Consider the following 17,007-nt stretch of genomic DNA (forward strand, 5'->3'; position numbering starts at 1 on the left):
ATCAAATTTTATTAAACATAATAATAATTTGTACCTAATAATCTTTAAGGTAATCTATCAGTTTTGGTAATAAAATATTACCCAAACCAAACGCCCTCTAAGTGTGTTATATTTTCCTTGTTTTAATGTCTTTCTCTATAAATAGTATGAAATGAAACAGACACAGATGTGCCTTTTGTGTGTATATATTTATATTACAATAAAACTATGCAAATACATTTTTGATACATAATTTAAACACACAGATGATTTATTATTATATAAGTGAATGATTTTAAATTAAAAATTAAGTAATACTTAATCACATGATGACACATTATTTATGTACTCAAATTATGTAAAAAAAATATACATACATAATATTTATAATTCTTAAAATAAACCTTATAAATTATGGAAATGTGCTCAGTCTAAGATCCTAAAGAAGGAATTACTATTAAACATAACCCAAATTATCAAAAGTATTAAACAACTCCCAATTGTGAGTTTTTGATATTTTAATAGGGTTTTCAATATTTTTCAATGTTTTGAGAATTAATTTTTCCATCTAATTTCTATATGGTTTCGTATAACAAAACCAAAGTAAAATTTTGAAATATTATATCATAGTGGATTGAAATATTAAAAAGAGACAAACGTGTAAACCTTCAAGAATTGCACCAATAAAGGTGGGATCTTATTTAAGCACACTTGTTTGCTATGATTCCGATGATTTCAACTTTTAGATCGAACTTTGGCAATAGCTTTAGTTATCGACTCGCAATTTTTTAAATGTGATTTGATTGAATCTAAGAAATTGCATATTGAATGAGAGTTGAATTCAAATCGAGCTAAACTCGAATTCGATTCGATTTATATAAAACCAATTTTGAACTTGTTTTGATTTGCATGAAACCAAACTTGAGCTCGCTTCTAAGGTGCTCGAGTTTGGCTTATTTTGAATAAGCTCAATTCGATACTAAAACAACGTTTTTTTAATGCATTTTTGTCAAAACGATATCGTTTTGTGTCAAATTTTTTAGACTCGTGAGTTTAACAAACTGAACACCCCTAAAACTTGACATAAAAAATATTAAATTCTCAAGTTTAAGCTCAAACTTGAACTCGCTTAAGTTAAGTTTGTTTCAGAGTCATTCAAAAAAGGCTCGAGTTTGAATAAATTTAATTCGAATTCAACTATATTGAATGATGCAATTTAACAAATTGTATTTTTTTATGCGATTTTGGACAAATGACCAAGGATACAACTAGATCATTAATGACTGTAATTAGCAACAATATAGTAAGGACAAATGACTATTTCCCACCCAGTGGTTGATGCAAACCTAACTTCTCCTCGCTAACTATCAAAAGCCCACATATCCAAAATATCTATTAAATTTCATTGTTACTATCAAGGGTAAAATTATTATTTAATAAAAATATTTAAAAAAATTAAAAATTTATCACATTTTCACTCTTAAAGTTTAAAAACTAACAAATTCCCACACCCAAAGTTTAAAAAACTTACATTTCCCCCTAAGGTTTTCCAACACACTGTCAACAATGTTCTCTCTTCCTCCTGACTTCTCTCTCAGTCTTACTTTATTTCCAACTATCACCGACTGAGAAAATCAACCAACAAAGACTATTCTTTGTCTCTAGATAAAGACGCAATTTGTCTTGATCAAAGATGAAGACTGGGGACAAACGATTCATCTTTATCGATCGATTTCTTTGGCTAATGATGGTTAAAAATGAAGCACAACTGAAAGAGAAGTAAAAAGGGAGAGAGAACACCGCCATTGCCAACTCCAATTGTCGATAATGGTAGCTGGAAAATCTTAAAGTGAAATATTGATTTTTCAAATCCTAGAAAAACGAAAATTTGTTATATTTTTAAACTTATAAGAGGGAAATGTAATAAATTTTTAAGCTTTTTTAATTATTTTAATAAATAATAATTTTATCTTTTATAATAATAATAATAATAATAATAAAATTTTATAAATGAGTGAGTATTTAAGTTTTTGATAATTAATAACTGAGAAATTAGGTTTATATCAATCTTTTGGGTGGGGAATACTCAATTGGCCATATAGTAATTTTAAACTAGTAAAAGGATTAAGAGCGATGTGCTGATTTACCTTGGGATGAAAAGGTTTCTCTTAACCCTGTGCGAAAAATTATAAATTTAAAATAAAAAATTCAAACTTTTTAGAAAAATAACCAAAAAAATCAAAACGCGTAGAAAAAATCCCGCCCTTTTCAACGACTTCAACAACTGTCAAAAACTGGCCCCACTGACTGCACATGCCTGTACAGTTACCTCTCTCTCACCCCAACAAACTTGAAGGCTGAAGCCACTTTAACAAACTAAGATCTAATTCTAGGGTTTCTTCAACTTTCCCCATTTCGTACATTAAAATCTAAATAATCAATCAAATGCCTTGTTGTTTCTTGAAATTCTTTCTCTTCTTGCTCCTAATCTGGGCGGCCTTCTTCTGCCCAATCTGCATCAATGGCCTCGTCTTCAGCTTCAAGATGCATCACCGCTTCTCCGACGCTATGCAGAACTTATCTAACTCATCTCATTGGCCGCCCAAAGGAAGCTTCGAATACTACGCCCTTTTGGCTCACCAAGATCGACTTCTACGTGGTCGTCACCTCGCTGAAACTAACGTGCCACCACTTTCTTTCTCTGATGGCAACTCTACTTTGCAAATCAGCTCATTAGGATTGTAAGCAAAGTTTTTGTTTTTGTTTAATTAATTGCATTTTCTTTTTAAAGATTCTTCATTTAGTTTTTTTCTTTTTAATACAAAATTTGTAGCTTACATTACGCGACGATTCAATTGGGGACGCCTGGAGTGAAGTTTATGGTGGCGCTTGACACTGGAAGTGATTTGTTTTGGGTTCCTTGTGAATGCAACCGATGTGCGCCCACTCAGGACTCTAACTATGCTTCAGTAAGTTCATCTGCATATTTCATCTTTTAATTTTTCTGTTCATTTATGTGATTTATTGGAGATAGTTGTGAGAAATCAAGGTTTCATGCCAGATTTTTATTACTGTCATCATAATTTGATGTAAACGTAATATGTTTTGGTTTCATAATCGGAATTGATAAGAACATGAAATCCTGGTAATGATTCCAAGATAGTGGCCTTTAGTAGCCTAAAACAAAAAAATCGGTGATCTACAATGTTATATCAAAACCATTCTCATTATAGGGATGTGAAGTTTTTTTTACAAATGAAATGTCGCACATTATAAGAAAAAAGTGCAGTGGACAGTTTATAAAGAGTAAAAAACTAATAATTGGACTAATCAAACTAGCTAAATAAGTGTTATCTTTTCTTTTATAGAGAATGGAATTAAGAAACAGTGTTGAAGGCACATTATTATTGAGCATGTATATTTTTATCATTTGAATTTGGATGTTAAACTGGTACAACTGTAATGCTGCATTAAGCATGAGGTGAAGAAAAATTGGTAGTCTAGATTGATGGACTTCATTGGTTTTCAACTACGTTTTATTTTATTGTGACAGGATTTTACACTCACTATGTTCAATCCTGAACAGTCATCAACTAGCAAAAATGTCACCTGTGATAACAGTTTGTGTGAACAACGTAATCAATGCTCTGAAACAATTAGCAATTGCCCTTACTCAGTTTCTTATGTCTCGGCTCAGACTTCTACCTCTGGTGTTTTGGTAGAGGATGTTCTGCACCTAAAAAGACAAGATACTAATCATGAATCTGTTGCAGCATTTGTTACATTTGGGTTAGTTGTTTTACATTTTCTTTCAGCTTTGTCTATTGAGTAGACTGCATTGGGTTGTATGGTCCTTTGGTCTTTTCAAATTCTTCTCTAGGTTAAAATGACAGTGCTCTATGGACTTTGCAGCTGTGGACAGGTTCAGAGTGGGTCCTTTCTGGACATTGCAGCTCCTAATGGTTTATTTGGGCTTGGTATGGAGAAGATATCAGTTCCCAGTATATTATCCAGGGATGGTCTTACTGCAAATTCTTTCTCCATGTGTTTTGGGCATGATGGTATTGGAAGAATTAGTTTTGGAGACATGGGTAGTCCTGACCAGGAAGAGACTCCATTTAATGTGAACCCATCACAGTAAGTGGTAATTCCTCATTTACTTAGTGCTGTTTGTCTTTGAATTTGATCTTATATCTATATCCAATGGAAGTTTTTATGTAGTTTATCATTTAATTAACTTTGCAAATGCTTTGCAGCCCAACTTACAACATTACTGTAACTCAAATTCAGTTGGGAACAACTTTGATTGACGTTGATTTGACAGCTCTTTTTGATACTGGGACGTCTTTTACATATTTGGTTGACCCAACTTATACAAAGCTTTCAGAGAATGTAAGCGATAGACATTAAATGTCTTCTTTTGCTTATATACAGTGCAGAACTAAGTAGTTTACACCTCACCTGCAGTTCCATGCTCAGATACAAGATAGACGACGTCCTCCTGATCCAAAAATTCCCTTTGAATATTGCTACGATGCAAGGTCATTTTAAGTCTTATTCATATTGTTTTCAAGTTTCTATCCACATTAACCATAATGTTTTTCTCTGTAATGTACAGTCCTAATGCCAGTACCAGTTTTGTTCCCAACATGAGTTTGAGAATGAAAGGAGGAAGCAACTTTGCTGTCGATCAAGCAATATTTTCTCTCAACACTCAGGTAGTATTTTGATCCTAGCCTTTTCACCTTTTATTCTTGTTTCGCATCTTATTTCACTTATTTTTGTTTACCCAAAAACTAATACGTTAACTTCTTGCAGGATGGGCTTGTATATTGTCTGGCTGTTATCAAGAGCACAGAATTGAATATAATTGGACGTAAGTCTAATAAAATTGCATTTGATAATTTATAATTTATATATTGGTTACCTCGTAATCTTTTAAGCTGGTGATTACTATTGCATCTAGTGGGATGTAAAGTCTCATGGCCATTTTAAAAATATAAATTTAGGTACTTAGTTGCTTTGCGTAACCTATATTGACATTGATAATTCCATTAACCTTTGGGTTGGTTTTACTACTGTGGACTTGTTCAATTGAAAAGGAATTTAAATAAGCTTATAATGAAACTGATTTTGTTGGCTTATTTGGGCATTATTGATTTCTGTACAGAACACCTCATGACTGGCTACCGGGTCGTATTTGATCGAGAGAGACTTGTCTTGGGCTGGAAGAAGTTCGATTGTAAGTATCTCTTTCATTCGTAAATATATGGTTTTTCATTCATGATAAAACCAAAACCTTTGTCCTTTTATGCAGGTTATGACGTTGAAGATTCTTATAATTTCCCAGAGAGACCACATGCCACCTCTGTGCCTCCAGCTGTTGCGGCTGGAGTGGGGGACGACTCTAGTGCAGATTCAAATAAAGAGACCAGAAAACATTCACAAAATTCAGAAGCATCGCTGCCTTACCATACCCATATATATCTCTTCAGATTTGTCTTGTTATTGGCGCTATTATGGTAGTGAGTTTTGGGTCATTCTCTTGTATACTATGTTGATAGAGAATCTTATATTTCTCAAAATTTTTGAGTCATGGCCATGGATATAGTGTACATAATAATATATTATATGCTACTGTTCCATCCTTATTTCATGTAATACAATATTATGAGAGGCAACATTTCAATTATCGTAACTGAAATGTTGACCGTCTAGAAGAGCCTTTTTGTTGGTATAATTAACAGTTGAAGGCTCCAGTCCAGATAACTTCACCTGATGGATGATGTTGCGTGATGTAATAGGCACAACCCAGCAAGTCTAAAGCTTGCAGTTAAGCTGAGGGACCACCAAAGAAAAGGGTGTAATTTTTTTTTTTTTTTGGTTTTTCTGATGGGAGACTCCATCTAAGTCAAATTGTCTTTTTAGAACTGAACTAATCACACCGAGCAAATAAACTTTAAATTCAATGATTAGCCTATAACTAGTGCACTGGATGAGGGAGGGATCTGATATTAGTATGACACCAGAACCTTTTCTGTTGGAGATTCCACATGCTTTTATCATCCATTGAGGCAGCATGAAACGTTTCTGCAAGCACTAAAGGGACCAAAATCGCTTGATTGGGCATAGTTGCTTACACCAGATGAAAACAGCCAAGATTTTTATTGCTCCATTTTGAATTGTCTAATTGGGCTTAGTAGTTGAACTAATCCAGCCCGGGCTTTTCTGGTGAAATAAATCTTTTAGAATCGACGCTTAAAATCTTAAGGGATTGACTATAAGTTTCTTTGACTACCTGCTCAATTTAATTGAAGATAGTTTTATCCAATCATCTGTTTACTTATGTACCTGTTCTTTTCCCCTTGACCCCACCTACCCTTACACGAGGTCTCTCCCAGGCTTAAGCAAATTTCACAATTTCAACCACCTTATCCCGTTGGGCAGTTTTGGGAGGCTTCAATTCCAACATGTGGCTCCATTTTCAGCCTAAAAATCTAGTACCTTATTAAACAATATGCGAAACGACAAATATATGAAAAAATTTAGGTAAGAGAGGAATGAAAGATAACATTAGAAAACAGAACCTAACAGGGCACAAACAAAAAAGTATAACACAAGTCTTGTTCCATCCAGGCCATGAACGATCAATTATAATCTATATCATCCCTTTGCAGAAAAAAAAAAAAAAACTTTAAAGTTTGCAGAAGATATAATAGCTTCTCATCATACAGACATACGGAAATGGTTAGACTTGAGCTACGTATTACCAATTGAAACTGCAATCAAGTTGGGAAGTTCTTTCACATTATAAGAGGAAAAGCCAAAAGATAAGTAAGTGTTAGGTGAACACGTACAACTACACATTACCAAACAAAAAGAGTTCTGTTTGTATTACCCATACATGTTAAAGTTAAACTAATTGGTGAACCAGGTCAACGAAAAAAAATTACAAATGATATGTATTAAATAGCAATTGAGCCACCTGTAAATCTCATAATCATTGATACTTCTACAATGCTATTGACAGATTGAATGCCTACAATAAGAGTAGGTTGAGAACTAACATTATCATTAGGCAACAGTTTGTACAACGCCAACAATCCCCGAGTAAAACTGGCTTGTAGCCTCCTTGGACTGAAAAGAACAGCAGCATTGATAGGAGGAATAAATCCATACAGAACCGCATGATACATAACACAGTATCCATCAACCTTCCATCACTGCCAGCCGGAAAACCCTGAACTCTATATACAAACAGAAAGTTGTACTTATCAATTGCATACCTGTATCCAAAATAGACTTCAGCAACTGGGACCACAAGTGGAGCAAATGATGAATATAGTATTGTCAGAGCAAATATTGTCAAATCAAATACGTAATATTGTGCAAAATCTAAGGTCAGCTTGGGTATAGGTGAGCTTTTGCTAATTGGAGGTTGCTCAGAAAGAACTTGTTCTGGTGATGGGTGATTCAATTCTTCTCATCCCGGGAAAGTCAAACATACTTTGATTAATCAGCAGACTCTGAAGACCGCCACTGTCCTAATTTTAGAAAGAGTGCTCTTCGCTTTCTTCGGGGACCAGTCGAAGCATGCCATTTTTCCAAAACTTTTGAATCTACTTCTTTATACAAGGGTTGGAGCCACAAAATCATAAGATACCCCCAAGAAAGTGTTTGTGATTAGAAATGCTAGCAAGGAAATGCATGATTTTGACAAAAGTGATGCACTCATGAGTTGCCGAATCCTCTTGCAATCTTCTCCATCCAAATAACACCTGCCCATCTTAAGGATGGCACTTTCTAAGGATGATTCAAACCAGACATCTCAATAAGATGAGGTTTACAAGGAAAAAGAAACCATCTTCAGGAGTGGAGCTTTTGCTCTCTAAACACAGTGAAATGATGTTCAAACTTGAAGACACAAGAAAGAGCTGATGGAATCACTATATACATACTCACAGATATAATAACATTTAGCAATAACTGAAAGATTAGCAATGCAAGCCAGCTAGAACTCTGAACCCAAGCCAACTACAATTGGGCATAATCCACTGCTTCTGCATTAATAATCTGCCTAGCACTAATAACAGCAAGTTGGGGACTAAAAAACAAAAACAATAACAGCAAAGATGTGTTCACGAGCACCCTCTGCAGTCTCAATGACACCTTTGTATACCAAATGGTTCCAATACATGTCAGCCACCAATGAAGATCACTGAACTTTCCATTGGTTCCTCTGTAACCTCAACACCACAATTAAAAAGAATTTCCCAATTCTTATCTTCTTCTCATTACTAAAATCCTGAACAGCCTTATTTGTAGTGTAAATATCCTTTAACAACAGAAATGCAACAACGGCTCCTGGTGCACAGCCCTCTTTATAAGCTGCCAGTTCAGTCTCCAACTCTGCTCTCAACTCCAGCAGTTTCTCAATCTCTCTTTGATAGGTACCTGGTGTCAAGTTCTGGTAATCGGCTCGGAAGCTACTGCACTGATGTATATGGTGCTGTCACATTGGCCAGACGGAAGCAAATACAAGAGCAATAAAACAGTAATAGTTGCAAGGAAAGTTGTATTAAAACAAAATGATAAATTGAGATTTCAGAATGTATCTAAGATACTAATGAAAATAACATCCAGGAATCCGAATATAACTCTATTTTCTCTTACAAACCAGTTCAAAAGAAAAGATAAAACCAGGAAACTAAACACTAAAAGAAACTCTAAGCTCAGGGCTCCATCACTAGCTTTTCTCCTTCTCTGCTTCTTTTTCTGATTTCTCCCCTCCCCAAATGGCCTAGCTTTTGAGAGGCTAAGTACTCTCCTTCTCAGTCGAAGTTGTCTACTTTTTCCTGAAAAATGTCTCCTTTCTCTCACCTTCTTTTCTTCTATTTTTATACCCCTTTCTCCTCTAACTACCCTTGATTTTATTTGCCACGTGTCTGCATTTTCACAGTGGTCCAACAACTGCCTTGCTTTTGTGTCTTCCTCTTTATCTTGCTTTTGTGGTGTGTCTTGGTTTTGTGCCCTGCCATTATATGAAGTCCTAACAATACCCCGCCCAACGAGAATCACTTTGTCCTCAAGGTGAAAGCTAGGATACTTCACCTTCATTGTTGCAAAACTCTCTTGAGCGATTTCAAAGGGAAGTAGGTTATGCCTTTTGATAAAAAACTTCTCACAATTAATAAGCACAAAAGTTGTGACAACATTTGATAATTTTCTAGAGTTGTGGTGGTTGTCGTTTGGAGGTCCAACTGACAAGTTACTATGTTGTGGTCGTCGTTGTTGGTGGAAGGAATTACTAGTGCTCAAATGTAGCTACTGGAATGGTGAAAAAAAGGAAATCCACAGGTTATGTGAAGAGAGATTATGGTTTTGGGGTGATTGGATATTGGTAGATAAGTTAATGGGTTTGAGGTCATGTGTGAGAGGTTGTGGGTTGTAATTGTGATTATAAGTGGGATGGGTTCCAATTATGGGCTTGATTAGTGGGTTGTAAGTAAGCTGGATTTGGGTTGTGGCAGTTTGAGTTGGGCCATGTAAATTTGGTTGTTGTTGGGGTGAAAAGAAGGTGCAGGTAGGGAAAATTTTGTGGCTTGGGCAACAATTTCCTAAGTTTATTTCAATTGGATTTTGGGTTTTTAAATTTGAGATTTTGTGGAGTAAGATTTTGGGCTGGGATGTGGTTTTTTTAAAATGTAAAATATGTGTTAGGCTTGTGGAAAAGCAACCAAAAATAGGGTGGGTGAAAGTACAATAAACACTTGGGCTTGGATCATATATTTTGGTTTGGTTAGGTTAATGAGGTGATTAATAAAAATGAAAGTTGCGTTGGGTTTGATTTGTGGGAACTTAAGTTGGGTTTATATTGAAATTGGTTTGGGTTTGAATTATGTGATAGGACTTTTGGGTTGGGTCTCTAAATTAGGTGTAATTCAGGTAGGGTTATTAATTCCCACTTTTTTTTTTTTCCTTTCCACCTGCAGCCACCTTTTCCTTTCTTTTCTTCATGCTTTCAACACTGGTTTTCATCTCTTTTGACTAGAAAGCATGAAGGTTGAGCATGGGAGTTGATTCAAGTGGCTGGACCTTGTCAGAACTAGCAAAACCCCTATCAAAATGTACTGTTTCCACTAGATCTACCTTGATTTTTCCGAAGATTGCTTCATCATCCTTGGATATTGATGCCCCTCTGTCAAAATCTCCTATTTCAATTGACCCATCTTTCTTGCTCTCTGTTTCTTTTCTAGTTTCCTCTTTTTGGACTGTTGTTGGCGGCCCAAGCTCTCACAAATGCTCCTGCAGTTTATTTGCAGAAGAAAGGCGCAACTTTTGGGCAATCCACAAAGCGTCTTCAAAAATTTCTCTCAAGTTTTTGTTCATGTCTCTACTTTTATTTGCCATGTTTTTGTTTTCCGACTCCATTTTTCCTAATTCCAAATCTATCTAGGAAGGTGCTCTGATACCATTTGATAGGTACTTGGTGTCAAGTTTTGGTAATCGGCTCGAAAGCTACTACACTGATGTATATGGTGTTGTCACATTGGCTAGACGGAAGCAAATACAAGAGCAATAAAACATTAATAGTTGCAAGGAAAGTTGTATTAAAACAGAACGATAAATTGAGATTTCAGAATGTATCTAAGACACTAATGAAAATAACATCCAGGAATCCGAATATAACTCTGTTTTCTCTTACAAACCAATTAAATAGAAAAGATAAAACCAGGAAACTAAACACTAAAAGAAACTCTAAACTTAGGGCTCCATCACTAGCATTCGAGAGGTTGGGCTCTCCTTCTCTGCTTCTTTTTCTAATTTCTCCTCTCCCCAAATGGCTTAGCTTTTGAGAGGCTAGGTACTCTCCTTCTTAGCCAAAGCTGCCTACTTTTTCTTGAAAAATGTCTCCCCCCTCTCACCTTCTTTTCTTCTATTTTTATACCCCTTTCTCCTCTAACTACCCTTGATTTTATTTCCCACATGTCTGCATTTTCATAGTGGTCCAGCTGTTGCCTTACTTTTGTGTCTTCCTCTTTATCTTGCTTTTGTGGTATACTGGTTTTGTGCCCTACCATTATATGAAGTCCTAACACTCTTCATCAGTATAGCCCAACCTAACCATAAACTTCCCATACAAGTATCTTACTTTCTTCTAGCCATAAACTACCTAACCCAACAATCCCTGGTCTACATTTTCATAATCATCAGGTAAAAGTCTAGAGTGAATATGAGCAACCAACTAAATAATTTCATCTCTAACCTGAATAAACTAAGTAGCTAAACCATCCAATGCACATAAATGATAAATGGATGGTATTTGCATATTCAATTTATATTAAATGGATGTCAAAAGTGTTTTTCTAAATCAATTTATTATGAAAGAAGTTTATGTTGAATAATCTCTATAGTTTAAAGGTCATGATTACTCAAACTATGTTTTTAAACTTCAAAAACCTTTTATGATTTAAAATAAACTCATTGATATGTAATGAACGATTAAATAAATTTTTACATGAAAAATATTTTTGCATAGGAAAAGTAAATACCATGTTATTCATCAAGCATAAAAAGAATGACATACTCTTACGATACATTTGGTTTGAGTAATTTTTTAGTAACAAAAATAAAATATTATCATAAAAATTAATAGGTATACATTATTGTTATATTTAATAAAAATTAGTAAATATAAATAATTATTATATTTAGTTGGATATAATAAAATAATACTAGGATATTATTTTGCTTAAATATTCTTTAATATAATTATTATAAAATATTTTTCATATTATTTGTTATATTAATTAAAAATGAGGGTATTTTTCTTCTAAAAAACTATTAAGTAATGATAGAATAATAACAAAATCAAGATTACCTTATTAATATTTCAATACATAAAATAAATGTGATAATTAAATTACTTTTTATATTTTCTGTTACATCACCACTGGTGATAAAAGATTACCTAAATTTTTTGTTACTAACAAATCAAAAAAAGAAATATTAGTAACAAAAAATAAATTATTATAATAATATTAAAATATCTTGAACCAAACGCCCTCCTTTGTTCAAATTTTTGTTGGTGATACCATTTTTTGTTATAATAGTGTGAAGAATTTTCTAACCTTATGAACAAAGAGTTTGAAATAAGTATGATGAAAAAATTCAAATACTTTCTTAAACTTAACATCAAACAATTATCAACCAAATTTTATACATCAAAGACTTACTAAAAAAGTTTGATATGAAGGAACTCAAGCATCAAATACACTCATGAGTTCAACTATTAAACTCACCGAATATGAATGTGGGTCAAATGTTGATTTAAAAAAGTATAGAGATATGATTGACTCTTTTTTATAAATAACTACTAGCAGATTTGATATTATGTTTAGAGTATGTTTTGTGTCACAACTCACAATTCCAATTATGTCCTAAGAAATTCAATTCAAAAGTCATTAAAAAAATCTTTAAATATTTGTTTGACACTAAATCTTTAGGTTTGTGGTTTCCTAAAGAAATTTCATTTGATCTAGTGAGCTATTGGGATGTTGATTTTATAGGTAACCAAGTAAATAGAAAAAATACTAGTGATAATTGTCATTGTCTAAGTTATGCATTAGTTTAATAGTTTTCATGAAAACAAAACTCCGTAACCTTATCCACAACAGAAGTAGAGTACATTACAGTTGGGAGTTATTGTGCTCAAGTCTTGTTAATGAAATAAACCCTAATGGACTATGGAGTTTGCTACTCTAAAATCCAATTTTACATAATAACACAAATGCTATTAGTTTATTCAAAAATTTTATTCAACACTCTTGAACCAAATATATTGAAATTAGACATTATTTTATTCGAGATTATGTTCAAAATGATGGTATTTGTTTAAATTTTGTGTCTACTGAACACCAATTTACAGACATTTTTACAAAACCTCTTGGGGAAGAATGTTTTTTGTAAATTTATAGGTGATTTATGTTAATTTGCAACAAGAGCCTTTTATATAATTTGAATATTAAAAATGTTTATTTTAATTTTTATTAATATATGATTATATGATAATTTTAAAATATTAAGAATAAAATGGAAAATTTATTTCTTAATATTATTGTTTCATTAACATTATTTATTTTTGGGTGAGAATTTGTTATTTATGTTCGATTTTAACTGAAAAAGTGTTATTTATGATAATTAAGAGTGGAAAAAGGTTTTGAGACCAAACTTTGGGTGGGAATATGTAATTCCTCTTATTTAAATAAAATAACATATTTAATAACATTGAAATAAATACCTTGTTCTTTTTTTCAAATTCAAGCATTATAAAAATATTATCATAAATACAAATCAAGTCTTTTTTTCGAAATAATAGATTTAATTAATTTTTTTTTAAGAAATAGAGTGGCCTGAAAATTTTCTATTATCTTTTTTTCTATTTTAAAATTAGAAATTTATTTGTCAAATGTTGATTGGATTTTATAGATATTTATGTTTTTTACTATTATATAATTTATATAATATTTTAATTTTTAATTAATTTTTATGTTTTTAATAATTTTTACTCATCATGTCGACTTGGTCTATAAATTTTATTTCAAGGCAATCCATGCTAAAATAAAAGGATTTGGATTTTGCCACGAGTCAATCGACCCATTCCAAACCCAACTCCCTCAATATGTTTATATTTTTACTTAGTTCCTATTAAAAAAATAGAAATAAAAGCAATAAGTTCTGCTCTTTACCAGAGAAAATAAAAAGAAAAACCCAAATAGAGCCATAGTGGTAACAGTTTTTACCATAAGATTTTGTCACAACAAAGATCCACAAAATAACTGTCACTTGGTAATACTATGGGCTAAGAAATGAATTACTAGGTACAGTTGTGGTGCAAAAAGCAAACGGTAAACCCGCTTTTGAAATCAGCCCTCAACTCAAATCTATAACTTCTCAGGCCATGTGCAGCACATTTATGCTCATCTTGTTTTTATGTTTCGTCTTGACCCCGCCCATGTTTCGTCTGGACGCCGCCCCACCCCCCCCCTTGAAGACCTTATAAGTGCTTATAATTTTGAAATCGAAGGACTCATTGACAACAAATTTTAAGAAAGGAGAAATGTAAAATTTGACTATATAAGTGTTTATAACCGAACCCAACTCATCCTAGTCCTTGTGAGAGAAAAGTATAATAGAGTCTCACACTTAATAAACAAAAATTAGATTTATACAAAAAAACAATCAATTCTAATATAACCTAAACTATGAATAGTCCAACATATTTAACACGATACGATTTGATATGATATGTGTCATATCGTGTTAAAAGATGTGAAAACGACTCTTTATATTGTCAACAGAAAAAATAGTTATATATAAACTTCAACAACTTCAATTTTGGCAAGAATTTTCATTCAGTCATCTTGTACTTAATTATAGTCTCATATGATAATGACTATTATTAAATTATTAACAAAACAAACGAAATCAATATAACTGACACGAAAATTATCAATAAAAGCTTTGATAATGATGGATCTTGTCCAACAACACATCTTACTAATGAATATTAAGTCGTTTAGACATCTTCTCATGCAAGAGCTAGTCAACAAAATGGGAGAGAGATGTGGCGCCGGTTATAAAGGGTTTGACAAAAGAAATCAATCGATAACAGATTTGATGTTGTCGGTGGGCCAAGGAGGAGGAAGTTTTAGTGATTGAGATGACAAATCCTATGAGGCATTCAGGGCAATGAATTTTGAGAAATTATAAGACTGTGAATTGTAAAATTTAGATTAGGATGTAAACATAATTAATCAATTAATATTCAAGTTATATTCAGATTAGTTTAGGTCAATCGAAATAGATCTAATTACAAACACTATCTGAATTAGAATTAGCGTAAAAAAACTCAACTCTTACCCGATCATTTTTGTGTAATATGGTATCAAATTAACGAACCATGTCAAAAATTGCAAACAAAACATGAATCCTACAATCAGACAAGAAACCAGAGGCCCCCGTTAAAATTTTTAACGGAGTTAGCTATTCTGTTATTTTTTCAATTTTTAAGTTTTAGACTTTGGGTAGAATCCAAGCCTAAAACAATTCATCCACACTTAAAATAAGTTTACAATAAATAAGTCATTTTTTATTTTTGAATATAATTTTAAAAATTGTTGTAAAATTAAAAACTATAAAAGTCTTTATTTTTACTGATTATATAGTTTTAATTAGAATATAATTTAGAAATATTATATCAAATACATTTATAAAAATTATTAATATTAAGAAACAATTTCCTCATTAAATTTTAAGAGACTTCATTAAATATTTCTTTGAGATAATTTTCAAAACTTAATTGAGGATTTTGCCAACAATTTTAATTAAAATTTAGAATTTTTACCAGTTAAAAATAATTATTTCAATGGGTGAGATTAGGTTTAAGGTGAAATGAATCTGGTAAAATAGTAATTAGCAAAGATAATTTTTTTTTTTTTTTAAGTTCAAACCTGAATCTGAAATAAGATTTTAAACAATTGAAGAGTTTCGGCCTTGAGATAATACACTTGTGTTTTTATGAGCAATATTATACATATATGTGTTTGATATATAATTTTAGTATATAAATGATATGTCATCATATGATTAAATATTATTTTATTTTTAATTTAAAATTATTTAATTTCTTAATAATATATTATCTGTATATCAAAATTATATACAAAAAATATGTATATATAATTTTATTATTTTATATTAAACTTTTGGGGACACAAGGTTTTCACCGGATGAAATAACTATAATAGTAGAGAAATTATGGAGCTTAATGAAAAATAAATAAATAAACATATATTAATTAATATTAAGTAATTTTATTTGGAGTGAATTACATTTTCCCAACTTTGTTGATGAAATAATAGTATTAGAAAATAAAATTACCATTTTATTTTTATTATTTTATTTTAAAAATAAATTTATATAATCTTGGATTGAAAAAATTAAAAATACACTTTTGAATATCTAAATTATATAATTAAATTTTTAATTCTCTTTCATTTCATCTGCACTCCATCATCTCTTCCTATCTATAAATAAGAGTTTCTTTATTATATAATCGTTTATTAAAAATTAAACTATAATTTAAAAAAATATTAAGAGTCTTTTTCATAATTTTTGGGAGGTTATTGAGAATTAAAAAAAATTAGGAGTCTCTTTAAAATTTTTTGAAATATTAGTTGGTCTCCAATAATTTTAAAATTACCCATTACATCCCAAAAATTGAACAAACACATAAATTAAAGATATAAATTACAACTTTTTAAAAGTTGATTTTTCATGTTTAAAACATTTTTGTTTAATACAAAACTGTTATTTTTTTATTTTTTTAAAAATAATTTATGGTAAAATTATTTTTTTTTCTTACAATGTTATTTAGGGTTTAAATTTAGGTTTTAAAAAAATATTATTTATATGAAGTAAGGGTGAAAAAGTGTTAGGCAAAACCATGGGTGGGACAATATATTTACTTTTTTATTTGGGAAAAGAATATTTTCTACTCAAATTTTAATTGAAATTCAAAATCACACATGCGATAGTTGAAAAACCTAAACCCCCACCCATGATCCAACTTCTGTTAACTTTTTATATTAAAAGGAGAGATAAAATGGTCATTTTACTATTTATATTAAAAAGATATAAAATTTATTACTCCCCTAGGTTTTAAAAATTAACATTTCACCCTTACCTCAAGTTTTAAACTTTGAAAAGTAACATTTTCACCCTAAACATAGGGTTTTCATATTTTTCAAACTCAAATCACCTCCCATAATTTCCAAAAACAACAGTTTCACTCTCACTCTTCAACTTCATCTTTCGACATTGTCTTCAGTCTCCTCTTTCTCCTGATGTGACAATAGGTGGTGCAACGAAGAGATGAAGATCTCTTCATCGCATGGTGGTATGACAAAAAGATATCTCTAGTGCAACGAAGAGATCTTCGTCTCTTCGTCACACCACTTGTCATCG

At 31.6% G+C, this 17,007-nt stretch overlaps 1 protein-coding gene and 1 pseudogene across 1 annotated transcript; one reads left to right on the plus strand and one right to left on the minus strand.

The window, feature by feature from the left end:
• Window positions 1-2,311: 2,311 nt before the first annotated feature.
• LOC123214662 (aspartyl protease family protein 1-like) lies at window positions 2,312-5,701 on the plus strand. Its single transcript, XM_044634591.1, has 10 exons — window positions 2,312-2,720; window positions 2,813-2,948; window positions 3,533-3,768; window positions 3,892-4,116; window positions 4,236-4,371; window positions 4,447-4,520; window positions 4,598-4,697; window positions 4,798-4,855; window positions 5,150-5,221; window positions 5,297-5,701. The coding sequence occupies exons 1-10, from the start codon at window positions 2,425-2,427 to the stop codon at window positions 5,503-5,505; spliced, it is 1,542 nt and encodes a 513-aa protein (XP_044490526.1). The 5' UTR covers window positions 2,312-2,424; the 3' UTR covers window positions 5,506-5,701.
• A 1,243-nt stretch (window positions 5,702-6,944) lies between these two features.
• On the minus strand, window positions 6,945-11,308 carry LOC123227985 (annotated as a pseudogene).
• Window positions 11,309-17,007: the final 5,699 nt, after the last annotated feature.

Source organism: Mangifera indica, chromosome 1, assembly GCF_011075055.1.
Source record: "Mangifera indica cultivar Alphonso chromosome 1, CATAS_Mindica_2.1, whole genome shotgun sequence".
NCBI lineage: Eukaryota > Viridiplantae > Streptophyta > Magnoliopsida > Sapindales > Anacardiaceae > Mangifera > Mangifera indica.